This window comes from Sciurus carolinensis, chromosome 11, assembly GCF_902686445.1.
Source record: "Sciurus carolinensis chromosome 11, mSciCar1.2, whole genome shotgun sequence".
Lineage (NCBI taxonomy): Eukaryota > Metazoa > Chordata > Mammalia > Rodentia > Sciuridae > Sciurus > Sciurus carolinensis.
In genome coordinates this window covers 107,532,637-107,560,564 of record NC_062223.1, presented here as the reverse complement: position 1 = coordinate 107,560,564, position 27,928 = coordinate 107,532,637, and the positions used below count along the sequence as shown (strand labels likewise).

Here is a 27,928-nt window from a genome sequence, read left to right as displayed (position 1 = left end):
ACTATGAGCAAATGAGGTCACAGAAAAAAAATGCTAACTTCTTTTTTTTTTTTACTTAAAATTTTTTTCTTTTTATTAAACTTAAAATTTTTACAGACAGCATTTTGATTCATTGTACACAAATGGGGTACAACTTTTCATTTCTATGGTTGTACTGAATGTAAATTCACACCATTCATGTAATCATACATATACATAGGGTAATCCTGTTTCATTCTATCTTTCTGTCCCCCACTGCTCCCACACCATTTTCCTCTACACCATCCGAAATTCCTTCATTCTTTTCTTCCCCCCACCACCCCCTCCTTGTTATATGTCGTCATCCACTTATCAGAGAAAACATTTGGCCTTTGGTTTTTTGGGCTTGGCCCACTTCACTTAGCATGATATTCTCCAATTTCATCCATTTGCCTGCAAATGCCGTAATTTTATTATTCTTTATAGCTGAGTAATATTCCATTTTATATATATATATATATATATATATATATATATATATATATATATATCACAGCTTCTTTATCCATTCATAAATTGAAGGACATCTAGGTTGGTTCCACAGTCTGGCTATTGTGAATTTAGCAGCTATGAACATTGATGTGGCTGTATCTCTGTAGTATGCTGATTTTAAGTCCTTTGGGTATAGGCCAAGGAGTGGGATAGCTGGGTCAAATGGTGGGTCTAGTCCAAGTTTTCTGAGGAATCTCCATACTGCTTTACAGAGTGGCTGCACCAATTTGCAACTCCACCAGCAATGTACAAGTGTGCCTCCCCCCCCCCCCACACACACACATCCATGCCAACACTTATTACTCATGTTCTTGATAATAGCCATTCTAATTGGAGTTAGATGAAATCTTAGGGTGGTTTTAATTTGCATTTCTCTCTACTAGAGATGATGAGCACTTTTTCACATATTTGTTGATCACCTGCATATCTTCTGTGAAGTGTCTGCCCAGTTCCTTAGCCCATTTATTGATTAGGTTCTTTGAATTTTGGGTGTAAAGTTTTTTAAGCTCTTTATAAACTTTGGAGATGAGTGCTCTGAGGTGTGTGTGAAAAAAATTTTCTCCCACTTTGTAGGCTCTCTTTTCACATTATTGTTTCCTTTGCTGAAAAAAAAAAACCTTTAGTTTCAATCTGTTCCATTTATTCTTGCTAAAAATGCTAACTTGTAACAATTTAAATAAAAACGGATAAGTCATGAAGTACAATGTATAATCACTACTGCACATATTTAAAAAATGTTTTTTTAAAAAAAATCATATTTAAAAAAAATCATCAAAGTACAGTCTTCAATGCAGCTTTGCCTTTCCAGTTTCTACTGACTTTCAAATGCCTGATGAGAACCAAGTACTTCAGTGTAAAACTTGGAGGTTCGGGTTTAACGCTTAGAAGCTTCTGACTTATACTAGAGAGTTTAGGAGGTAGTTACCTGGAGAGGAAGTGGCAAAGTGCAACGCGCACAACAAAGGTATATTAATATTAATCCTGCTCACAGCGAACCCAATACATGAATGAAACCAACACCCCAGCAGCTTTTCAAGTTTCCTTTGAAATGGTCGAGTGAGCACCGGAAACTCGAGTGATACTCAGATCTGCGCATGCTCGGTTGGCAGAACATCGCCCCTCCTCCCCTTAGTCGGAAGTGCCGGTTTGTTTATTAAATTGCGACTGTCGTAAACTGGGATTTCCTGACGGCTTCCTAGCTTTACGACGACAACACCTATGGCGGCGTTCAGTGGTAGATTTGAAAGCGAGAAGAGTATCAAAGAGCGGAAAGAACAGACGCGAATAGCGAGGGCCGAGGTCTTGCGTCAGGTATCTCCGCTTTGGGGCTTTCGTAGTTCTTGTGAGTTGTGGGAATTGAGGGCTCCCAGAAGCAAGCCCACCCACCTCTTCTTTCACCATTTCAATATCTCAAATCGTCTAGGTGTAATCTCCCTTCGCATTGCCGGTACTCTGTGCGTCTCTTGTCTCCTAAATGTTCTGCAGGGTCCATTTGCTCATTCTCCTTTCAGAGAGATATTTCTTATCTTCCAAGTCTTCTTACTTTTTAAACCATCCTTTGTTGGTTTTAAGGGTACTTTTGCAATGACTCTGCCAGCTTATTTCGAGCCTCAGCCATTGCTCCTGCTGTGTCTGAAATGAAATTTCTTTTTCAGGAACACAAGTAGGGCACTTGTTTGCCGTTTCATTCCCCTATTAGTTTCGATTCCAGACTTATTGTCAGCTTTTACTTATCTAAAAAAGAATTAGCCCAAGAGACTCAGAAAATTTAGCCTCTTACAAAAGATTGTGAAACACTTTATTTTTTGTTAAGATTGAGATACATAGAAGTATAATGGAATGGAAGAAGAAAACTGTTGGGTTATCTGACAAGCAATTCAAAATGTAAAAAGTGTGACAATGAAAGAGCAAAGTAGTAGTCGGAAAGCAACATAGAGTACAGTTGAGATTTGCTTTTTGTTTTAAGATGGAAGAATTTTAAAAGAGTTGGAATGCTGGTGAGGAGTTAGTAAAGAAGAGGAAGAGGAGTCATTAGGAGGATAATGACTACAGCCAAATTTTGAAAGGGGGAAGAGCAGGTGATTAGTCTTATAGGAGTAAAAGGTTGGAATTGTTTCCTTATTTCAGCATATGTGTAATAAATATTATTTATTTTTGTCTCTGGTATTTCAAGCATTTTTTTTGAGGAAGAAGGGTTTGTAAGCTGTGATAAATTTTGTAGTAAAGATATGCATAGAGTTTGAGAAGGACCAAATCCAGATTTGGAGTTTGGGAGGAATAAAGAGAGGGCAGGAACAACTTCCTGGGTAAAGTTTGCTTTATTTGTTGTTGAAAAATGAATAGAAATCAGCAATACACTTTTTCTTTTAGGATGATGGTTTTTCCTGAGGTCTTTTGGTGTACAGACATTGCATATTGAAGGTATGGAGGTCAGTCTCCTACCTGTTGCAGAAGTCTAAGGCAGTAGCCACAGAAATGGTGAATGTTTTCCAAGAGTCCCAAGTCATAATTGAGACTGGGAAAGGGGAAGGCCTAGAATAGATTCCAGAATGCTGCCTGTGTATAGTGGATTGATTTACTAGGGATTAATAATATGGGAATTAAAGATTTTGTTTTGTTTTCAAAAAATATTTTCTAGACTGGTAGAAACAAATTCCTGGCAGGAACAGACCATTTATTCATGAGCAGTTACCTTTATATAAAAGTGGTTCCAGTTTTTATTTTACTTAAGAAAAAAATAGTCGGAACAATTGTCAGTTTATATTTTCATGTTCTTGTAGGCCAAAGCCACCTTTGAAAAAGAAGAAAGGCAAAAAGAAGTTAAGCGTCTTCGGGGTGAGGATACATGGATGCTACCTGATGTGAATGAGCGAATTGAACAGTTCTCACAGGTGATTATTAACAGTTTTACTTGCGAGAAGGATATCTATTTTTGCACTCTTTAAGTTTATATTGAGAAAACAGTTTAAAACACTGTCTTCACAAGTTACAGAATGAATACAACATAGTTGGCATTTTTGAATAACTTTATCTCTGTGGCAAAAGTAACATTGTAATTATTTGGACATCATGACATTGAAAGATTTTATTACTTGAGTTGGGTGATAGAAACTTAGCTTCACATTTCTGACCCACCTATTACAAACTTATGGATCAAAAATATGCATTTTAAGTCTCTCTTTTTCAAAAGACTAAGACCTTGTTTTCTCTTCTTAAGATTTTTTAAAAATTTATTTTTAATTGATTAATAATAATGGTGTATATTTATGGAATACAATGTGATGTTTTATTCTCTGTATACAACATAGAAAATGCAGTTAAATTAACATTTCTATCACCTTTCCAACCTAATTTTATTTTTGTAATGAGAACATTAAAAATCTATTCTTTTAGCAGTTTTGAAATATGCATTATTATTAACTGTGGTCACCATGCAGGGCATTAGATCACTAAAACTTATTCTTCCAGTCCCACTGAAACTTTGTATCCTTTGATTAGCATCTTTCTTCCTCTATAACTTCCTGCTCCTCCCCTCCCTTCTAGCCTCTTCCTACAGTTTAATTCATATTATCTTATGTGTTTATGGCCTAATAATTGTATATAAGTTGGGATCATACATGACTCATGTGTGTGTATGTCTTTGTCTCTTTGTATGGGTATGTAAGTACACCCACTTATGTTTGTGTATGTATATATGTATTTACTTGATTATGTGTGGGAATCACATAAATCTACAAATAAAACCAGAAAATTTTTTTTCCAGTAAAAAATAAAGCTATATGATAAGAATATCTGTATTATAGATGGCATGTTAAGGTTTCTTGGAAGATTTTATTTATTTAGTCATAATCTTTTAAACATACTTGTCTCTTTTCATGAAAGATTTTAAGTTTTTTGGAATGTGGATTTTTTTCCTCCCTAAAATACTTTCTTATAAAGTATAATAAAAGTAAATTCCTTTCTTATGTGTTTAAAATGATTATTTATAGGAACATTCTGTGAAGAAAAAGAAGAAAAAAGACAAGCATTCCAAAAAAGCAAAGAAAGAGAAGAAAAAAAAGAGTAAGAGACAAAAATATGAGAAAAACAATGAGCCATCTGATAGTTCATCAGTAAGTATGTACTAAAACCAACCAAAGCAGCTATCTGAGAAAGTTTTATTTAAAGGAATACTGTGTGGGAACCTAAAACATGAGAACTTAAAAAAACATTACTAGTTATGATATGAAAATGTCTGAGAAACCTCTACTTGGGGATGTCCAGGAAATAATGGAAATGTAGGTCTTTGGGTTCCAGAGAAGGACGAGAACATGGGGATACGATTTGGAAATCATTGCTAATTAGAACCATTAAAATGGATGAATGCCTAGGGAAACTGAAAAGAAAGAGGAACACCATCACTGAAGAAACACAGGAGGTCAAGGATGCTAAGTGAAAGTGGAAAATTGGAAGGAGAAGCAGGGAAGAGCAGTATTGCAAAAATAAGGGAAAAGAATTTCAAGATATTTACAAGTCTGTTACACCTATTGTATTTTCATAGAAATTAGCATATACATTTTTCAAGTAGAATTTGTTTATTTACTTAACCTTTCAGGACAAAAGAAAGAGTGCTGGGTCAGCTGTATCTCTAGACTGCAGTTCTAGGCCGCAAGGACTCACAAAGAAAATTAAAACAGGCTGAATCTTTCTTCCTTGTTTTCAGGAAGAAAGAGTTATGTTTAGAAAGTGATGAAGTAGAGATGTTTAGGGATAATTGGTCTTTTAAGTATGATCTTCATGAAGTTATTCTCTCAATTGAGTAACCAGAGTTGAAAGTATGGCCCACCTGTAGTCAGAAACTAAATTTTTGGCAGTATACTGTCAAAGATAAATGCAGCTGGATATCAGTTAAAGTGGTGAAAAGAGATTTTACTTGGTAATTACTGAAAGTAGGGAAAATTGCTGAGCTCCATTCCAATTTGTGAGATGATTTGGTGTTTTAAAGGAAGAAAAGGGGAGAAGGAAAAGCTGGAGAGTAGAGCCAGAAAAGTGAAAAATTATAAAGGGTTAGTCAAGGTAAATTGACATCTTTTTCCAGTCCATCATGCTTATGGTGCATCTCTCCATCATATTTAAGTCATCTTTCATTTTACAGCAATGTTCTGAAATTTTCAAAGTAGAGGTCTTTTATATCTTTTGCTATATTTTTTTTCCTATTTTATTCTTGGAATATTATTGCAAATGGATTTTTTGAAAATCTCATTTTCCATGCGTTTGTATTTAACATATAAAATATACAATTGCCATTTGGTATTTAACTTTTGTCTTATCAATTTGCTGAATTCACATATACCAGTGTCTTCATTTGGTTTTTAGGTAGATTTCTTAGAATTTGTAGGTACATGATAATGTTTTAGTCTCTGCCTTCCATTTCATTTATTTTTGTTGCCTTGGATAAGAAGATAGGTCTTTGAAATAGTGTTGACTGGAAGTGCTGAGAGTGGATGGACATAATTGCCTTCATCTTGTCTTAGGTGGACAACATTTAGTTTTTTTACCTTTAATCATAATGTTGTGGACTTTTTTTTTCCTCTTTCCTTCCCTGGCTCCTTCTTTGTTTTTTTTTCCCTGTGGTGCTGGGGATCCAACCCAGGGCCTTGTATATGCTAGGCAAATGCTTTAATTTGAGCTTATACATGCATGTAGCTGCCCAGCTGTGGAATTTTCACATATACCCTTTCAAATTTAGGAAACTGCCTTTCATTTTTAATTTTCTGTAAATTTTCTTGAAGTTTGTATCTTGAGTGAATATTGAATTCTATTAAATTTTTTTTTTCTGCATCTATCGATCATAAGATTTTTCTCCTTTATTCTGTTACGGTGAAGAATTACATTAACCTGAGTTCTTGGGAGAAATCGTGTTTGGTTTTTTTTTGTGTGTGTGTGTATTTACATGTACAGTTATATGCCACATAAGGATATTTTGATCAGTAATGGACCACATATATAATGGTAGTCCCATTAGATTATGTTGCCTAGTGACAGCATAGCCTTCTTAATGTGTGTTAGTATACTCTATGATGTTCACACAGTGGTTTGATTATCTAATGGCATATTTTTCAGATTGTGTTCCTATCTTTAAGCAATGAATGGTTATAAAACTTAATAGTTTTGTTTCTAGGTATTATTTACCAAAAGTTAGTTGAAGATGTTTTATCTGTGTTCTTGAGGGATACTGGGATCTTGGTATAAGGGTGATACTGTTCTCATACATGAATTAAAAAGTATTCTTCCTCTTCTGTTTTGTCAGTTTGTGCAAGATTGGTGCAATTGCCACCTTCAATCTTTATTAAAATTCACCAATGAAGTTATTTAGTTCTGATGCTTTCTTGTAGAATGCTTTTTAGTCACAAATGCAGTTCTTTAATAGTATATTAAATATTTTCTATTTACTCTTGAGTTTTTTATAATAAGTTGAGTTTTTTTTTTTTGCGGTGCTGGGGATTGAACCCAGGGCCTTGTGTAAGGCAAGCACTCTACTGACTGAGCTATCTCCCCAGCCCAGTAAGTTGAGTTTTTAAAGGAATTTATTTCACCCAAATAAATATTCCTTTTGTCCTTTTAATGTCTTTAGAACCTGCCAATAATTTCTCCTTTTTTATTCCTGAATTTGGTAATTTCTATTTAGTCTTCTCAGTCAGTCTAACTTGAGGTTTATCAATTTTGCTAATCTTTTCAAAGAATTGCATTTTAATTTTGTTGATTTTTGTTTTATTTTCTGTTTCATTCATTCTTATTTATGTATTTTGTGTGTACTATTCTTTTCCCACCTTCCTGAGTGCCTCGATCATTGATTCTCTTTTTTCTTTTTTAATAAGTACTTAGTCTGTTAGTGCCTGTCTTATCACTGTTGTAACTTTGCCTACCTCATTTTGATGTTATATTTTCATTGATCTTATTAAAAATATCTTAAAATTTACTTCTTTTTCTTCATAGATTATATAAAAGTAAATTTTGAATCTCCTGATGTTTGTACATTTTATCAGTTATTTATTTATTTATTTTTTGAAAAGGAGTTGAAAATGGTGGGTTTGGATAGATGAGTTAAGATGATCTTGAGATTTCTGACCTGGGGAGGTAGATGGTTGATGGTGCTAGGTAACTCAGTTCAGTAATAGAGTAGGAGAAGCAAGTGTTATGGAAGAAGATGATGAGTTTATTTTTGTCCTTGAGTTCAACATGACATTCAAGCATAGCAGATAGTTGATTGAGTCACTGAAACTTACATTAGGCAAATTTGAAAGAAATTAGATAATTGATGGTAGTTGAAACTGTGAGAATGGGTTTAATGGTTCATAAGAAGTGTTTAGAGCGTACAAAATATAGTGGGCAAAGAAGAAACATGAATATTTAAGGACTGAACACAGAAGGAAGAGTATAGGAAGGAAATGGAGAAGAAATAAGGAGTGGGAGAACTGAGAAGTTTACTTCAAGTTAAGAAAGTGAGTCATTAGCAGGGTCATATTCAGCAGAGAGGTTTAAGGAGATAAAGACTGAAGCATTTTGTGAAGTTTGGCAAAGTGGAAGCTATTGAGTTTTGAAGAGGTTTCACTAGATTAATGGGGAAAGTAACTGTCTTGTAGAAGTTGGAGGAATCTTTGAAAGTGAGGGTTTGAATGCAATGCATTTAGACTACTCTTTCAATAAGATAGTCTTAAAATGGAATTTGGAAAATGAATTGCTACTACAGGGATCCAGAGGGTCAGGGAAGGCCCTCCTCCTTTCTTCCAAAAAAAATTAGTAAAACACTTCACATATTTCTAGGCCTTTAGAGACCTTTGGTTGAAGCATAAGAGAAAGAGAGATTTAATGGAGCAAGGTCCTGGAGGAACAGAAATGGTTGGGATCAGAATCTTTGGAAGAGGACTTGTCTTGAACAATAAAAGTTAACAGAGGGTTAGGATAGGCACAGCTATAAATAATTTTTGTGTAGGGTAAATCAGAAGGTGAAGTGGCATATTTTTTCTTGATTAGGTAAAAGGAGAGATCATTTTGCTGAGAGTCTGGGGAATGGGAGTTGGTAGAAGTCTTGATTGTTGAAGAAGGTAAAGGTAGCTGCCTAGTTGTTAAGCCATGTACAAGGGGATACAAAATAGACCAAAGTAGGTGTGGTTCCCTTCCTCAAAAAAATTACTGCTCATTAAACACATAATCTCACAAGTAAATGTAAAATGATAAATGCTTCAAAGGAGAAGTAAGGGAGTATAAGACAGAACTGACCAAAGCCAGTAAGGGGAATTCTAGTTTGGGTTGAAAGTGTAGTTCAATTGAAGTTACAGATCCTGCTGATTGGATTTATCCAGAGTAGGAAATTAGTTGTAACTGAGGTGATGAAGCTGCTGGTGGCTCCAATCAGAATTTCAAAGTGGTTATAGTCAACATCTGATGTGTTAATTAGCCTTTCATTGCTGTGATAAAATACCTGAGAAAAACAACTTAAAGAGGAAAGATTTATTTTGGCTTGTGGTTTCAGAGGTTTCAGTTAATGGTGGGCTGGGTCCATTGTTTCTGATCCAGAGGCCAGGCAGTATATTATGGCAGAAGGGTGTGGAAGAGCAAAACTGCCCACCATATCTGGCTGTTAAGGAGTGAGAAAGAGCAAGCAAGGGGCCAGGAATAAGATGTGCGCTTCAAAGGCATCCCCCAGAGACTTACTTCCTCTAACAGGGTCCCACCTCCTAATAGCCCATTCAGTTAGTGTCCTTCTGATCTAGTTACTTCCCCAAAGTCCCATCTCTGACCATCACTGCACTGGGGACAAAACCTTTACCACATGAATCTTTGGGGAACACTTCATATTCAAACCATAACACCTGATAAGACAGAGAAAATCCATAATTATAGAAGACAGCCTATGACAGAATCTTGTAGAACACCAACTTTTAAATTATGTGTTTGATTTTAGCAAATTGGCACTCCCCTAAAGAAAGTGTTAATTATTTTAGACTATAAAATTTTATTTTAATGGATGATATCAAGAATTAGGATCCAAAAAAAAAAAAAGAATTAGGATCCAGCTGGTCCTGGTGGTGCACGCCTATAATACCAGTGGCTCAGAGGCTGAGGCAAGAAGATTGTGAGTTCAAAGTCATCCTCAGCCAAAGTGAGGTGCTAAGCAATTCAGTGAGACCCTGTCTCTAAGTAAAATACAAAATAGGGCTTGGAATGTGACTCGGTGGTTGAGTGCCCCTGAGTTCAATTCCCAGTACCAAAAAAAAAAGAAAGAAGGAAAAAGTTAGGAACCAGATTTCACTAAACTGAATTGATGATGTAAACATGAGTAGACCAGAAATGCATTTATAGCAGTACCTTAAAAAAATTTTAACTATAGAGATGAGTTTTTGAGTTTTTGTAAATCTAAATGAAGGCCTAAATGAATGAATGAATAAAATTTACTTTGCTTATGAAGCAAACTCATTTACTTGAGCATCATTTCCCGTTTTGGTGACATAAATGTGTGAGTACTACTTGATGTTGGTATGAACTGAAGCTCTATTCTGAAGTAAGCTTTCTACCTAGAAGTTCTCATTTTTGTTTTTTGCTTTTCTTTTTTATTTTTATTTTTATTTTTTAGTTGTAGGTAGACACCTTTATTTTTATTTATTTGTGTTTATATGGTGCTGAGGATCAAACCCAGTGCCTCACGTGTGCTAGGCGAGCGCTCTACTGCTCTATTTTTTGCTTTTCTTTAACTCCATAATGTAACTGATAATAAAACAAAAATAATTTGGTTGTGTTTTGTGGGCTTAATTCCAAATAGTGGGTTTATATGTTTTTTCCTCTAGTTTTCAATGCCATTTTTAAGGCACATAATATACGAATTTTATCTAGAAGGCTGAATTATTACCATTTAACAACTGCACGGAAATTTTATATGTATAAATGCAAATTGTGAGTTTTACTTATGTGCTAAACATTCTTAGAGCTCTGAAGATGAGTGGGTTGAGGCTGTACCATCTCAGACTTCTGGCAAGGAAAAGGCCTGGAAAGTGAAAAATGAGAACTCGGGAAAGGAAGACGACAGCCAAGTTGTTCAGGTGAGCAAGCCACATGATTTTAAAGAAAGGAGTGCCAGCTTCTAAGAATAGAATTTTTCAGGAGAAAAATTAGACTTTGAGAGCAATATACTTTTTGAATAATTTTATTCTAGTTCTTTAGAGATTATCCTACTTTTGGTTTTTGATAGAGAAGTGGCACTTTCCCCCTCATGTGCGTGCAGCCTTGTACTCTTACCTCTGTCTGACCTTTCCATGATGATAGAGTTCCATTGCAGGTTTTATTCCTCTTTTCCTTATGTCATAATTTTCTTGACAATATTAACAGTTGGATAGTTTACAAATTTTGATTTATAGTTCATATGTCTAAGAAAGAATGTAATTTCTCCACTGATAGCCAAAAAAGAAGGGAAAAAGGTAAACAGAAATTAATGTTTGATTGCTTGTTGTTTGTCAAGCACTGTGTTAGATGCCTCGTATCTATTATTTTGAACAGTAAACAATCCTGAAAGGTTGGCATTTTATTGGATTTTATAGGGGAGAGATTGAAGTATAGAGCGATTAAGAAGCTTGCTTAATATGATACCACCATGTAAGATTTGATACAGCTTGAGTGCCTCCAAAATCCCTGCTGTTATTAAGTTCAAAAAAGTTCAGATTGAAAAAGCTTCCGTTTTTTTCTTTTTAACAGAGGGATGAGTGGATGACCTTTGATTTTATGTCTGTTAAAACTGTGTCATCATCGTCCCTCAAAGCCGAAAAGGAAACTATAAGGAAAATAGAGCAAGCAAAAACCCAAGCACTTGAACAGGTAAGAGAATATTTACAATGTGTTAACTTTCTAATTCACCTTTAATAAACTGATAAGACATTTATATAAATACAGTTTTACTTTTTAAAATATTTTATCTTTTGTGTGTTTAATAAAAATTAGTGTGAACAACTGTGAAATGTGATATAAATTTTATTTAAAATAAGTTTCTTGCATAAGGAGTCAGTTTAAAGGAATACTAGATTTGTAAACCTAGGGCATATTTATTTGAGTCATTGAATTTATATTACTATCATTAAATTAAAGCTGAACCCTCAGTGTACATACTGAATTAGATATCATAAACATGCTTCCATTTCAAGACACCTAAAATTTCTGGATTTATTGTTGTTATTGTTGGTAAGAAAGCAGTGGGAAATCTTTAGAGGCCAAAAGATTAGGCAAAAGCATGAATCCAGAAAGTAAGGAATGACTGAAGCTGGAGGCCTTCCTGGTAATATCACACAATTCTGGTAATCTAGAATTTTGAATGAATTTTTAGAGATAGCAGGTAAGGCAAGTGCCTGCATGAGATAGGAAGGTCTGATTGATAAACCCTTACAAATCTGGAACCTGCTGGGATTTATTCCTAATGAAAAGATGAACTTGGAAAAAAAATACAGTCAAAGGCAAGAAACTGGTTGGTGCTGGTGATTAGACCCAAGGTTTTATATTTGCCAGGTAAGCACTCTACCACTGAGCTACATCTGCAGCTGACAACATGCCTGTCTTCTGTCTTGTCAGGCATTTTGTATAGTGGAGGGAGATCTCTCAAGGGGACATCTAACCACAAATTGCAACTATGGTGGTTTATAACTTGATTCATAAGGGTTATGACTTAAATTTATGCCTATATGGTCTGAACATTGAAATTTATTTTAAAGTGTTCTTGAGTTGGTAGTGCTTTGAATTACTTTTCAGACGTAACCACTAGTCCTTTCTAGAAAACCTCACTGTCAATATAGGCCTCACAATTTTCTTGAAACAAAGTTCTATGGAATGTAAGCTCACAATCTGAAAATAACAAAATACATGAAAATAGTTAGTCCATAAGAGTCATCTGAAATGATAAATGGCAGAATCAGACTCACAAAACCTTTATATGTTAGAATATTTAATAACTTTATAAAAATAATGGTATAAAATATGAGTAAAGACTAAAAGATTATTAAGAAGGTAGATTTGAGAAAGAACCAACAAGAATTTCTACACATGAAAAATGTAAGAATTGAAGTTAGGAGCTCAGTAGATTGGTTAAGAGTTTGAATATTGCTGAAGAGGGTAATCAAAAAGTCTTTAAGAAGTTAGCTTGAGTGCAGCAATGAGGGACAAATAAATAAAAAATACAAAAAAGTGATTACTGATCATGATCAGTGTTGTTTTCCATTTTTTTTTTAATGGTCTAATTTTTATTCTGAAAATGTTGGTGTAGTAAATTTTGTTGGTTTATATGAAGCCACTATCCTTATACTACTGGAATCTATAAATTTGGGGAACATCTTGACTAAATTCTATAAAATTTCTTATTCTCTGAATTAAACCTGAAGAAGTAGGAACTCATTCTATTAACAGAGAAAAGAGGGTACTTCTAGCAATAGGGGAAAACCAGTTAATAGTAGAGTAAGAAAGAGGTGTTGTATGAAATGAAGTCTGGAAGTTGATGTCACCCATTACATCCCACAATTAAGTATATTGGATTAATTTTTTTCAGTGTGTACCTTTGATCATGGTATTATTCCATTTAGAAATTGTCTTTGATTCGAATTGGAAGAATGATCCTTTGCCATTTCTGATGTTTTCTGTCTGGTGAAGGAAGCTCTACCAGCGATATTTCATGCCACCTTCTTTTCTCACTCTGTCCCTAAAGACCTCAAGTAAATTTTCTACTGGAAAATACTGGAAAGAATAAACTGGTCACATTTCCTTAGCTCTGACTTTCCAGCTTATGAAACAGGATACCTGTGGAGACCATGTGGGGAACAGGGTAGATGCAGGGTTTGGCTTGGTACTTTCTGTAGTTGGTAAAATCTTTCGCATTGTGGAATTTAGTTATTAGGCCCATTTGGCTTTCACTGAAAGATTTTCTTTCAATTTAGCCCTTATTAATAATACAGGTAATTTTTGTATTTTTTCTTCTGTGCCCTTATTTCTCAACTTGTTCGAACGTAAACTGAAGAAAAGGTACTGTTACTGCTTTTCTTCACAGACCCCCTAAAGCTGCCTACAAGTATAGCCCAAACTCATTAGAATTATGTTTAAGGCAAATTTTTTTCTCTCAGGTAATTTATATCTCAGCTAAACTGATTTAATTACTTAAACTTATTTTTCTACAGATCCCTGCCTCTGAATTGTTCATGTAGTTCTTTTTCTTTTTAATTCTAAATATTTTTTTTTTTTTAGTTGTCAATGGATTTTATTTTATTTATTTATATGTGGTGCTGAGAATCGAACCCAGTACCTCACACATGCTAGGCAAGTACTGAGCCAGGACTCCAGCCCCTCATGTGTGTTTCTAAATGAATTCCCTTCATCTCTTTTGTCTACATTTCCTTTATCCTTCAAACCCTATTTCGTACATCCTGTAAGAGTCTTGCTATTTATTTTCCATGACTGAAATAAGTTATCTTTCATGTTTCTTTAGCACTTTGTTTCTTTGCTATGAGGTATTTACAATTTTTGGTAAAGTGATTTAGTGGTTGTATCCTCTTTAACAGTAATAAACTTTTTGAGAAAGTGTTTTATTTATATTTGTATCTTCCTTTGCAGCTATTATGGCTGCACATAATACATGCTTTTTGCCTACAAAATCTACAATATGAAATTGTAGATTCAGTCTTTTTCTCTCCATGAATTCTAGTTTACCTTGTTGCTCTGTGAGTCCTTAGATTTAGTTCTAAAGTTTGGTAATCTGTAGTAATTTGGGAATTTGCATGCACATTTGGATGTGTTGTTTTCTTCACAATCTTAAAATTTTGAGTGTTTGGGCTTTGTGTGTGTGTGTGTGTGTGTGTGTGTGTGTGTGTGTGTGTTTAGGAACAACGTGGCTCTTGCCTTAAAACCAAATGTTGATTTTTTTTTTTGGGTAGTAGGGATTGAACCGAGGGTGCTTAACTACTGTGCCACATTCACAGCTCTTTTAGTATTTTATTTAGAGACAAGGTCTCACTTGGTTGCTGAGGCTGGCTTTGAACTTGTGATCCTCCTGCCTCAACCTCCTGAGCCACTGGGATTACAGGTGTGAGCCACCATGCCCAGTCCAAATGTTAATTCTTGTAATGGAAATGAAGATAAAAAGAAAGTAATGGGAAAAAATGAAAGTCCTTAATGGTTTGGTGTGAAGCTTGTTGATTTTGGATCTTTATATTGGAATTTATATTTATCTAGCATTTACCTATAGACCAAGTCTGTACCTTTTACCAATCTTTAGTATTCTTTTGCTAAAAGGAAATCTTCTCACCCCATGAAGTTCTCGACTTTGTGTAGACTGACTCTATTTCTTTGTCTTAGCTGGAACACTTGGTATTCATTATCATATACAGTTTGAACTCAGAACAATCACATTGGCTTGCACATAGAGTCCAGTAAGCCTATGGCTTCAGTCCTGTGTACTGCTTTGCATTTCTGTTCTGTTTATGGTCCACAGAAATATTTATATTGTGTTGAACTACAGTAAATTTCATATTATGTGTCTTTTCTGTTTATACTGAGCAGAGAGATTGTGAGGAATTGGAACCTTAATAAGCCATTTTGGCTAGAAGGCTCAGAATGTAGTATAGAGAGATCAATTCATGTTGACATATTTTATTTTTATTTCATTCATTTTAATTTCTTATATAGTCCTTCATTATCTAACTGTGCCATTCTGTAAATGTCCATTCCTCTACTTATGGACAGTTTTATACTGTTTTTCACTAAACAGTGCTATGACAAAAGACATTGTGTGTATTTTCTCATGCATGCATATATGTATGAATTTCTCCACAGTACTGTATGTACTGTGAGTGGAATGGCTCAAGTACAGTATGCCTCTGTGTTCTTTTTACAAATACTTGCAAAGCAGTTATAATAATTTATACAGCTTTGTCATTATATGCTTCTTTTCCAATATTATCTCTAATTGTCAAAAAAAATTTTTGAGATTAATTAATGGGTAAGAAGTAGTGTCTCATTGTTTTTGTGTTCTTGTTGTTCTGGTTTGGATGTGAGGTGTTCCCCAAAGGCTCATGTGTGAGACAATGCAAGAAGGTTTGGAGAAATGATTGGGTAATAGCCTTAACCTAATCATTGAATTAATCCCTGATGGGATTAACTGAGTGGTAACTGGAAGCAGGAGGTGGGGTGTGACTGGAGGAAGTGGTTCACTGGGGGCGTGGCAGTGGGGTATATATTTTGTTTCTGGAGAGCGGAGTCTCTCTGTGCTTTCTGATCATCATGGGAGCTGCTTCCTTCTGCCACACGCTTCTTCCATGATGTTCATTCAGCCTCACCTTCAGCCCCAGGAATGCAGTCTACTGTCTGTGAATTGAGACTCTGAAACCATGAACCTCTAAATAAACTTTTCCTTCCCTAAAATTGTTCTAGTAGAGTCCTTTAGTCACAGCGGCAAAAAAGCTGACTAAAACACTTATTTATATATTATTTTATGTATTTTTACATACTTTATATCTTACTGTAAGAGAACTCTTTCCTTTTTTTGTTTATTCATATTTCTTACAGTGTGAACTGTTTTTTCTTTGCTTACTTTTCTACTAGGGTGTCTCTTTTTCATACTAATTTGTGGAAGTTCCTTGTATATTCAGCTTTTTATCATGTATACATTTCCAGATAGAATCTCATAATTTGTCTAGACTCTTGTCAGTTGTCCTTTTCAGTGTGTAATTCAGTCTTTTAAAAATCCAGTTGAGTATCTGATGTTTATCTCTTTGAGTGTCTAGATAAGAACATTGGAAGAAGTTCCTTGATGATAGATATTGAAAGATTTTATAGAAAGTAACAGGAAATGACAGACCTTATATTTGCTACAGACAATCTAAGAAATCAAATCTGGTTTTGTTTATTCCTAAGAGTTAATCTTTAACTTAAATTTTGTCCTTTTAAGATTGTTTACTTTTTTGTCAGCTCACAGATACAATTAAAAAGCTATCCAACATTTTTGTTTTTGCTGCAGTCTTTTTGGTTCATATTCTGGGAAACTGAAATCCCTAACATTTAACACTTTCCATTTCTCTCCATCCTATTGCCATTATTAGTTTTTAAAAACATTTTATTTAGTTGTTGATGGACCTTTGTTTTATTTATTTTTATGTGGTGCTGAGGATTGAACTCTGCCTCACATGTGCTAGGCAAATGCTCTACCACTGAGCCACAACCCCAGCCACTCTTGTAGGAAGCATTTTCTGATTTCCTGATGTCAAGTTCAGTATGTAGTTCTGTAGCTCCCTTTGCTTACCTAGCATTTACAATCTTGCTTAATTGTCTTTCCCCTTTCCATAGACCATCATTTCTTTGACAAGGACCAAGCCAGTCTTATTCATTATAGCCTTAGGGTCTGTTATAGTGCTTGAAACACAGGAGGCACTTGCTTTGTGATTAGGCTCCCATCATCTCTTGTTTGGATTATTGCCAAAATTTTCTGACTGGGTTGGTAATCTTGCTCTTCTCATTTTTCCTCCATGCCAAGATCAGTTTGTTCTTTGTGTATTACAAAGCTGATCATTTTCATGTCACCATTGCCCCCCAGCACAAAACTTAAACAGCATTTCAAACTACCTTATGTGTTGTAGTCTCTGATCTTCCAGTCTAATTTCTTTTCATTGTTTGTTCACACTTCCGAGTTTTAGCTTGTCTGAATTACTTCAGTTCCCTGAAAGTGATGTGCTTTTTCTTTCTGTAAGGTTTTATGAGCATGAATATGCTGGGGCATGTTTGTGCTCTTTCTCTCATTTCCTCAAAAAGAAAACTTAGCTCATTTCTGCTTGTCCTTAGGTCTAAAACTGCACATAATGCTCCCTCTAGGAAGTCTTTGATCCTTTAATGTGCGAGAGGTTTGAATTCTTTGTACTCTGTATTTCTGTCTTTAAAGCATGCATCTGTTATTTATTGTCCATATTCCTCACTATATCATAAACTAGCCAGGGCTGAATCAGTATTATCGAATGTTATATCTTCTATATGTAATGCAGTTCTGAAACCATGATAGGTATTCAATAAAAACATTGAAAGAATGTGAATGTAAACATTATTACCTGCAAATTACAGAACAGTGTCTTAAGAGTGCTTTAAATGATTTGTCCAGAGTTACAATTATTAAGTAGGTCTCAAATTTATTATTAACACTTTTGTGGTGGATTTGTTTTGAAATTCTAATTTCTGAAAATGTTTTTATCTAGTCCAAACTGCTGGAAAGAGAACTGAATCCATATTGGAAAGATGGTGGGACAGGTCTTCCATCACAAGGCTGTAATGTGTCATCAGTTACTAAAGGTATCTCTATATTGTGGTTGCAGACACATAGGCATTTCCTATGTATCTATTAGTTGGTATTCCTCATGGAATGACTTCAGTTTATATTACAACAAAGCACTGATAAAATATTTGCAGTCTTTTAAAATCTTTTATTTAAATCATTAGTACCTGGGAGTAAGTTGATTAAATATATAGTTTTATACTTGTTTTTATAATTCTTTCATATATGAATTTATTTCAAATGGGCTAATGCTAAGTATGATTCTGTGAGGATGTAATAATGTAATAATTCATTTGTTTTGTAGAAAGTATTATGTCTGCAATTTCACCAAAATAGTACATAAACAAAGATCTGGTTTCATTATCTTTAGAAATTTCTATTTTGCCAGCATTCACAAAATTTGTAATAATGTTGAGAGTGCTGTTATTTTCCAGCAGATGGAGACAAAATATTTGTGTCACATAAGCATACTTTGTAATATAATTAAAAAAAATATTTACATGGCTATCAAGTGTTGTATTGATAACTCAATGAAAAGTTTATTTGATTACAGTTAACCCAGCATACAATAGTATTAGCATTGTAAATTACCTTTTCCTTTTAGTAATTCATCAGTAGGAAATTTTCTTCCTTTTTATACATAACTCATTTTCATTTTGGTTACTTGTTAAAATTATATTTATGTGTTTATCATTAGAGCCACCTTATAGGCTTCTTTATAATTATTTTTATTTGGCAATTCAACTAAGATTAAATTATAAATTTCTTTTTAGTCTTTTGTATGCTGGGTCATGTAATAGTAACTATAGTCATACAAGGTTTTCTTTGAAATACTGTTTTATAGAAACTTAACAGTTTGGGGAGCAATAAGTTAACTCAGCCTAATTTTATGATCTTTACTGTTACCATCGCTAGTGTCAGGAAGACAGTCAATAAATTCATATTTGGGGAAAACCTAGAATTGGTAAACTCAGTCTTTGGTGTTTTTAGTCAGTAGGTTCTTAACTTCACTGGGTATAGAAGACCTGGAGTTCTGCTTTAGGTAGTATCTTTTAGCTGGTCGAAACAGCCAAATTAAAGATGCTAAGAGGAAAGTGACCTTATATAAAGCTTTTAGAGAGCCTTTCTCCTTTCCTTTTCCACATTATATTTATTTAAAAGGAGAAAAACATCAGAAAGCTCTGTCAGAGGCTTAGTTCCCAGGGAAATTTAGTTTTAAAATTGATCTGCAGTTGAATAATTATAAAAATAAGGAAAAAACAATCTGCAAGTTTTACTGCACATGAGAGTTTTATCATTCTCTTTAGATTAGGCGGGGCTGAAACTATAAGGCACCTGAAAGTGTTAGAACATTAGTATTAAGGAGGTATTGGTGTTAGGGAGGTAGAGGTGACTTAGTGTTGTTATTATGGACTCAGATTTTGAAATCATTCTACTTGGAATTAGAATTTTGGCATTTCCATATACTAGCTTTAGGATTGTGGGAAAGTTTACTTATCTTTCTGAGCCCAATTTATTTATCTGTAAAAGGAACAATGATAGTAACTATCTTATGTAGTTTTGGGGAAGTTAAAATTAGAAACAGTGCAGTACCTAGAATAGAGGAATTGAACCCAGTGCCTCACGTGTGCTAGGCAAGCACTCTACCCCCAGACCTTTTTCTTTTTTCTTTTTTTGATTTTAATTATTATAGACCTGAAATGATGTTAAAGCATTCCTACTTGGGGGCAAGGAAAATCAGGACCAGAATTGGATTTATATAATTGATTTGATTTTCTCTTGACACAGATCAAAAGTGTGATGTATATAGTAGGAACTATAAACAGCTTAATGAAGTTCATTGAGGGCATTCAGATGTTCATAGTAATCATGATGAAAGGATAATTTGTTTTAATATACATTTTACCATTTTCTTCTAAAACTTCTTTGTTTTTTTTGTGACTTCGAGGTTGCTTTTTCTCCTCTATATGTATCTTTAGTCCTTATTTATTTCTGGGAAAGCCCTTTATTCTCTTAATTTTTTTTTTTTAACAGAAATTAAACCAATTTCTTGACTTTAGTTTTTGGAATTTTTCTTGACTGCCTACTTTAAAATAATCCTTAATTATTATCATTTTCTATAATCCTTCATATCTTTTCATAATAGTTGTCACATATCTTTATTGTAATTATATCCTTTTTTATTCAATCTCTTCTATCGTAATTTTCCTGAGGATAGTTTTATTTATCTTTTCCCTCCTACTGGCAAAACTCTGTAGCTTGATGTGTACATACTCAAATATATGGTGAATTGTAAGTGTGTTTATAATTTTTACGTATTGAAGGGAAAATATTAATTTTCTAATTTATAAGATAGAATTAATTTGATGATAACTTTATAAAAAGTATAATGAACATTTTAAAATTTTCTACTGGAATTTAGCTTCAGGAGTAGAGGATGGTGGATTAAGCTGGCTCAAGAAGTCTTATCAAAGAATGAAGGAACAAGCTGAGAAAGAAAATAAAAATTTTGAGGACATTGTAGCTGAAAGATATGGGGTCAGTATCTGAATTAAGGAGATGTGTACTATTTTCATAACTATATAAAAGATTACATGGTTTTTGTTTTATTCCATGGCACACTTTTGAATTGAATTGATATTAAATTTCTTATCTTTATACTGCTGAAGTAACTTCTGCTTTTTTATTGTTCTGTATACTTATGTAGAATATCTTTGCTGACATAATGCAAGACTTAAATCTGTGTGTATTTAATGTAAAAATAATATTTTATCATTGTGAGAAAATTAAGTAATGCTGAAGAGCCTATACCTCTGAAGATAACCACTTTTGAAATTTTGGTATATTCCAGACTTTGGTATTTTGTAGACTTTTGGCATTTTCCAGAGTTTTTTACTTTTACTTTTTAGAATGTGTCTATACTCTGAAATGAAAAATAAAAAGAGTTGGGGATGCATCTCAATGGTAAAAAAATACCTTGGGGTTCAATTGTCAGTACTCAAAAAGAGAAACTAGAGACTCTTAGAATGTGTATATACTCTCAGAACGATGTAACCATGCGCATGCATCAGTGTGTGATATTTTAGAACCAACTTATTTTCTTTCCTTTGTAGGTAATGTGTTATCTACACACCCCTATCTGTGTACATACTCACACGTATGCACTTTTCCCCCCAGATATTGTCTTTGTGAAGGATGTTTTATTTTTGAATTTATAGATTCACAAATTAAGGATTTTGAACATACAAGTTTTTTTCTCCTTCCTTTTCGTGCAAAGCTATTAGATGAGTCCTTCTGATCCAGAAAATCAACTGGGAAATTTTCTTATATACATTTTTTTTTTTTTACTAATGCTTCCATCATCTTTCTCCTTTCTGAAAATAACAGTGTACACACATTACATTCTCTAGAACCAATTGTCCATGTTTCTTTTTCTTACAACATTTATTTACTATCATTTCCTGAACTGTAGGGTATTCCCAGGCTAATTTGGTTTTTATCACTTTCTTTTTTGTTATCTCAGGGCATTTTTTTTTTTTTTTTTTTTTTTTTTTTTTGGGATATGTAGTTTTTTAGTTCTTGTTCTTGCACTATTCTTTTTTTGTGAGAGTTTATTATGTTTTAGCAGTACAGTAACCTCTTGAATCTTGACTACCAGTTATGTCTTCTGTATTGTATATTAAACCTGTTAGTGCAGAGCATTTGGTCTAAGAGTCTTCCCTTTTGAGATTCTTTTTGTTATTTAGTAATTTTTCATTATTATCTCATTCTTTTAAGTATTTATTTTAGTGTAGGATAATTATATGGGTCTACCCTTACCTTAGTGGATTTTTCTTTCATTGTGCCACCTGGCAGTAGTTCATGACCAATGACATGGGTAAAACATTAGTGAGCATTTCATAACTTTTGCTGTTATTTTTTTCTTTTGTAGTCAATGGAAATGTTTCAGTCAAAATTAGAAGAAGCTGAAAAAACTGCCTCCAAAAAAGAAGATTCTAGACAAGAACGGTGGAGGAAGCCCACATATTCAGATAAAGCACAAAATAGTCAAGAAAGTAGAAAATTAGACTTAGTAAAATACAATAAAAGTTTAAGGGATAGATATGGTACAGTAGAGGTCACAAACAATAGCAGTAAAGATAAGTTTAGTGGTGGTGAAAAAGATCAGAGGTCTGGGTCTTTAGAAACATGTAGAACAGAATACAACCCAAGGCAAAACCAACACATCTCTTCTGGAAATTTGAGACCTAAATTCTTACGACCCACTGATGATGAAGAACTGTCATTTCACAGCAAGGGACGAAATTTTGAACCATCTGGTTCATCTTTAGCATTAGTAACTCAGCGTTCTTTGCCTTGTGATTTTCGAAAACCTACAGAGAACAGTGAAGAAAGTTTAACATCATGGACTTCATCTTATGGGAGAAAAGAAGACAAGAAACATTCAGATCAAAAACCATTGGAAACTAGTAGCAGCATTGACTATCAGCACATTTCAGGAGACATGAGAGAAAAATTACAGACTGAGAGCTCGGGTGATGACCCGCCGAAGAGAAAACATTTGCAGGATACAAAGACTACATTTGCTGGGTATTTTATCATTTGTTTTTTAAAATGATGTGAATATTAAGACCTTAAGGATCCAAAGAAGTAAACCATTCCTTAGAATATCATTTGTGAACTTAGACATGAGTAATGTGTCCTCTTAAAATTGATGGAAAAGATAAAATACGTAGATTTAACAATATAGTTGTTTTGTTTTATGGATTGCATTTAATTTCACAGTTTTATTTAACAGATCTAAAATAATTCAGTAGCCATAATTTGCTCAAAATTTATTGCTTTTTTATGATTTAAAAATATGAATAAGTTATTCTTTTAAGTAAATGTGCTATAGGAAACATTTTGGTAGATTTTGTTACCAGTGCCATGTTGCTTCCTGAGGAAATTGCCGCATTGTTAATAATCATCAATACTTCATGAGTCAAGGAGGTGTAGGAGACTGAAGGAAAATTTGCCGCCATGGCCCAAATGAGAAGTTACGAAGATATACCAAAGGTCCTGCAGTGAGAAATGTGAATTATAGGGTTATTTTGCAGAGAATACAATAATTTGCTTTGGGCAACTGATAGATTTCAAAGACGATGTTAGAGTTTTAAAAATGAGACAGAAGATAGGCTAGTAGTGGTATCCATAGTGATTAAGAAAATAGCACCTGCTAGTCTTATTTTTCTTGTATCTTGTTGCCTTTGTGTAGGACTGCATCAGAAGATGAGGAGGCACATATTGAGTGATATCAGACCTAGAAAGAATTGATTTAGACGTGGAACTGGCCCCACTGGAGGTAGAAATTTAAAAATGTATCCAAAGGATAATGACAGACTTAGACAATAAACTTACATATTTTATTGGTCATTAAAATATGTTAAAACACTATCAGAGTGAGATACTAGGGAATAGGTTTTAGGAAGTAATAGAAACCATTGGTAGTAATGGGTATAATTGTGACTTGCTGTGGTGAGTCTGGCTCCACCCGAAGTAGTGAATTCTAAGCACATTGTTGACTTTCAGTAGGAGGGCTGTGGCAAAGTCTGGGTCAAGTGATGGAGCCCAGTCAAATGGGCTCTAGTTCAGATCAGGGCTTTCCTTCCTGGAAACTGAAGGAGAAATCCAGTTGTATTGACTGCATATATATGGCAAAGATTAGAGAATGTCTCTGGGTGTATTCATATACAATTGCCCAGGCTTCTTTTCCCGTGCCTTGAATGGTAGACTGTTTCTACTTCACAGTTGCCAGTGGGATGAGACTCTTATTTACTGACACCATTTGAGTTGGTTTAGTATTTGGGCAACCTGTGGTTCTTGATTTTTGTGACTACAGCTAAGCAAACTATGTAGTGCAGTCTTACTATTAGTAACTCTATCTAGTTGTCTCATTGCCTCATATTTGTATGTGTTCTTTAAATTATTAGCTTTTGATAGATATAACGTAGCAATTTTAGGGTGAGGTCTGAAAGCAGTATTCTTTGTTAGCTTTGTTAATTTTGATGTTAGAAGGATTGAGGTGTTCTGTGAATTCCATGATTGACTGGAAAAGAAAAAAACTATAAATTTTCCACATCTATGTGAAAGGAAATACAATTTGAGCTTGTAGAGTAATACTAAGAGACCAAGGTAGGACCCTGAAGAATGCCTGGATTGAGTGAAGGAGCTGGGTGCAGTGGTGCATGCCTGTAATCTCAGCAGCTCCGGAAGCTGAGGCAGGAGGATCATGAGTTCAAAGTCAGCCTCAGCAAGCAAGTCATTAAGCAGCTCAGTGAGACCCTATCTCTAAATAAAATACAAACTAGGGCTGGGGATGTGTCTCAGTGGTTGCGTGCCTCTGAGTTCAATCCCCAGTACCCTCATCCCCCAAATAAAGAAAGATTGAGTGAAGGATTGTTAGTGGCTCTTAATTTATATGAATATTACCTTGGAAATATGTTGAATTACTTAGAAAATGATAGAATTCTAGGGAGTTTTAGAATCAATGAAGTTTAGAATTAGGAAAAATTAAAGAACTGATTTTGAAACTAGAAGAAATAATAGCCTGAGCCTTGCATTTGCAGATATAGAAATTGAGGGAATTGAGATTATGACTTGCACAATATTATGTAACTGAGGTTGCCAGATTTAGTAAATAAAAAATAGTAATTCTCTTGCAGTATTTGAACTTATGAGAAAAAAAAATTTTGTTGTTTATTTGAAATTCAAATCTAATTGGGTGTCATGTATTTTATCTGTCAATTCTGTAAGTAACAACCATTTCCCAGATCTGTGACCTTTTAAAAGGGATTGACGCCTGACTTTCTTGTGCTAGTTTCCTTTCCTTAAAACAAACTAATATAAACAACTAATAGTTATTTTGGTCTAATATGAATGGCAGTGATTGGAGAAATTAGTTGAGTTGGTTATATTTCTTTATATATGTCATTCATATATGTTTACCTTTCTTGCTTTTTATTTAATATTTTAAAAACATTAAGCCATTTGTAATCATGTAAATAATAAATAAATGCTTATAAAGCTTAAACAGTATAAACAGAAGAATATTAAGCAGAAGAGTATAAAATTTAAACTGAAGAATGTAAATGAAAGGTCTTCTTTTTTGTCACCTCTAACCCTATCGCATTTTCAAAATTAACAATGTTGTTTCTTTCCAAAATATTTAGTGCATTTGAATATGTATTTAGTTTAATAGACATAAGATTGTATATAGATAGCATATACCTATGCATAAGAACTTATTATGTATATTAAGTGAAATAGCTTCACAGTGCATATACTGTTCTGAACCTTGTTTTTTTTCCAGTTGATCTCTTAAAGGTAGTTTCACAATAACCACGTTACTTTTTCATTTTGGAGACTTTTAGAATATTCTGTCACAAAACTTAGTTATAATCTGTTATTTTTCACCATAGTTTTTAAAAATCACTTTTAAGCTGTTTCCAGTTTGTTGCTCTTACAAACAATTCTGCAGTGAACTTTGTATATGTTATCTTTGTACACTGTTTAAATACAGGTGTAAAGTAACTTCCAAGGAGTAGAATTATTAGGTCAAAGAGAATATGCATTTTACTTTTTGTATGGTGTGTTATATTAGCCAATTTATACTCTAAGTGTTACGCCTGAGAAAGACCCCCCCTACTTATATGGCAAGATTATTATTGAACTTTTTTTTCTTTGCCTTATATAATTGAAACAAGAATTTTCCTTGGTTTTCATTTCTTTTAAGTATAGGTGAAGTCAGCCAAACTTTTAATGTGTTTGTTTTTGCTTCTTTTTTTTTGGTCAACTAGTTATGTTTTACCTACTTGTTTTTTGTTTGCAAGAACTCTAGAAATTTGTTATGCAATTTTTTTTTTTCATCTTGTGTAGTTTTCTTTTTACTCTTTTTAATGTGGTTATTGTTGTCTTTTTTTCCCTTTGTTTTTTATAGACCCTGTGATTATTTTATTTTTTGGTACCAGGGATTGAACCCAGGGGTGCTTAACCCCTAAACCACATTTCCCACTTTTTTATATTTTATTTTGAGAGAGGTTCTCACTGAGTTGCAGTGATTGGAGAAAATTAGTTGATTAGGTTATATTTCTTGCTAAGTTGCTGAGGCTGGCTTTGAAATCGAGATCCTCCTGTCTCCACTTCCCAAGCGGCTGGGATTACAGGCATGTGCCACAGTACGTGTCCCTATGATTACTTTAAATGACTGACAAACATCCTCCAATAGTTGCCCAGGTAGTTAAGAATTTTATTATTGTTGGTATTAAAATATGTTTATGTATATTTTTTTCTTTTGTTGGAAAATTTATTAGCTAAATACTTTTAGGAGCTTGAAACCTAGAGTAATATATAGTAGGAAAAAAAAACTAACTAGATGTTCTTAATTTAGATTTTATAAGTTTGATAAGAAACTAACCCATTTAATTTAGTACCTTAATCTTTAGATGTCATTCTTGGCAGAGTTTGCTTTTATAGCCCAGAAGGGCAAGAGAAAGATTCCATGTTGTGAAGGCTTTGAGTATAGTGATAAGATCCTTGGGCAGGAGAGAAAATATGAAAATAAGTGGTAAGGAAAAGAATAATTAAAGAATTTAATTATTTAATTAAATAATTTAAAATATTTAATAATTAAATTCTTTTCCTTACTACTTATTTTCATATTCATTGCAATATAGTCAAGGTTTCTGAAATATCATTGGGCTGGAATTCTTTCAGTTAGTGCTTCCTGAAAAGTTTTTAGCAAGTGTTAATGTGTGTGTATGTATATTTTAAAGAGTATATTTTAATGAGGAAATAGAATTTACGTTTTGGAAATAAGTTGAATGGGAATGTATGCTATATAGGCGTAATCCAGGAAAATGATAGAGCTTGGACTTTTGTGTTTAGACTAATTGCAGATATTTTGGTTATGTTTCTTTTAAAGAATCTGCTTATCACTATAAATGCTTAGAGAACATAGGAAAGAATTTAGTCTTTATTTTCTTGAAACCTGTCACTTTGGATGGACTTCAATATGTCTTTAGTGCCTTCCTTTGATTAAATCTTGTAAGCTTCCAACCTGAGAATGGGGGGAGGAAAGTTTTTCAACAAAGGGAAGAGTAAAGTAAAATAACACATGTTGTCCTTTAGATGAATAATAAGAGGTTTTTGACAACTTAAGAATGTTTTCATTATGAAAGGATATAGAAGCCAGATTTCAGTAGACTAAATTATGACTACAGGTTTTAAGTTGGCAGAGAAAGAAAGTATATGTGAGTGTAGAAGTTAAATTTAGTACCTCTATCACCCCCTTTTTTCTTTCAGGTTTAGATACTTGAACATATTTATATTTTAGTGGAAAAGAATCAACTCCACTTGATAATTGAGCAAGATCCTCGAGTTTATTAGCATGGGTTCTGTTTATTTATCCAAGTAGGAGGATTAACCATGGGTAGAATTGTTTAAAAGAAAAGGAAAGTGTGGCTGGTTAAGCAGAGAAGATTTTTTCTTGGTGACCTATGTCAGAGTTTTTCAATGTGTGATCCCCAGAATGTTAGTGATTCTCTAGGTCTTTTATAAGGAACAAAAGGAGTTCGGAAGCTTCAGGCAGGGAAAAAAAGACATTGTGACAATTTGTTTCACATACAACTCACACAATTGAAATGTACTCTCATTGTTATGACTCTGTTATTAATTTTAGCCTACTGTTACCTCCAAATTTTGATGAACTTTTGGAACACAATCTAAAAATTATTGGTCCACATGCATGTTATATTTCCCTTAAGGTATCCTTGGATACTGAAAGATTTGAACAGACTTTCTTTCATTCCAATTTGCAAAAGTCTATCCGAATTGTGTGACAGGGAGTGTTTATTTTTGCCTTAAAAATATTCCTTGAGGCTTAAGTTGGATCACTTTCATGCATTTATTCTGCCATTTATCTTGTATTTCCTGAATACTTTTATTTCCTAGATCTGATGGTATAAAAATAATTGACTTTTTATCTCCCTTCAAGGAACTCACCTTGTTGGAGAGGTGGTCATATAGATATGTAAACAAATATGGTACATAAAACAACATACTTGAAGT

General features: G+C 33.7%; 1 protein-coding gene across 1 annotated transcript in view; it reads left to right on the top strand.

Annotated features, from left to right (window-relative positions):
• The first annotated feature begins 1,707 nt into the window (after window positions 1-1,707).
• Window positions 1,708-27,928, top strand: part of Cwf19l2 (CWF19 like cell cycle control factor 2) — a 96,656-nt gene continuing 70,435 nt past the window's right edge. The window contains 8 exon segments of the mRNA XM_047519006.1: window positions 1,708-1,821; window positions 3,291-3,401; window positions 4,500-4,622; window positions 10,473-10,586; window positions 11,236-11,355; window positions 17,745-17,838; window positions 20,244-20,359; window positions 21,753-22,411. Coding sequence (XP_047374962.1) covers window positions 1,729-1,821; window positions 3,291-3,401; window positions 4,500-4,622; window positions 10,473-10,586; window positions 11,236-11,355; window positions 17,745-17,838; window positions 20,244-20,359; window positions 21,753-22,411 — 1,430 coding nt within the window. The 5' untranslated portion in view covers window positions 1,708-1,728.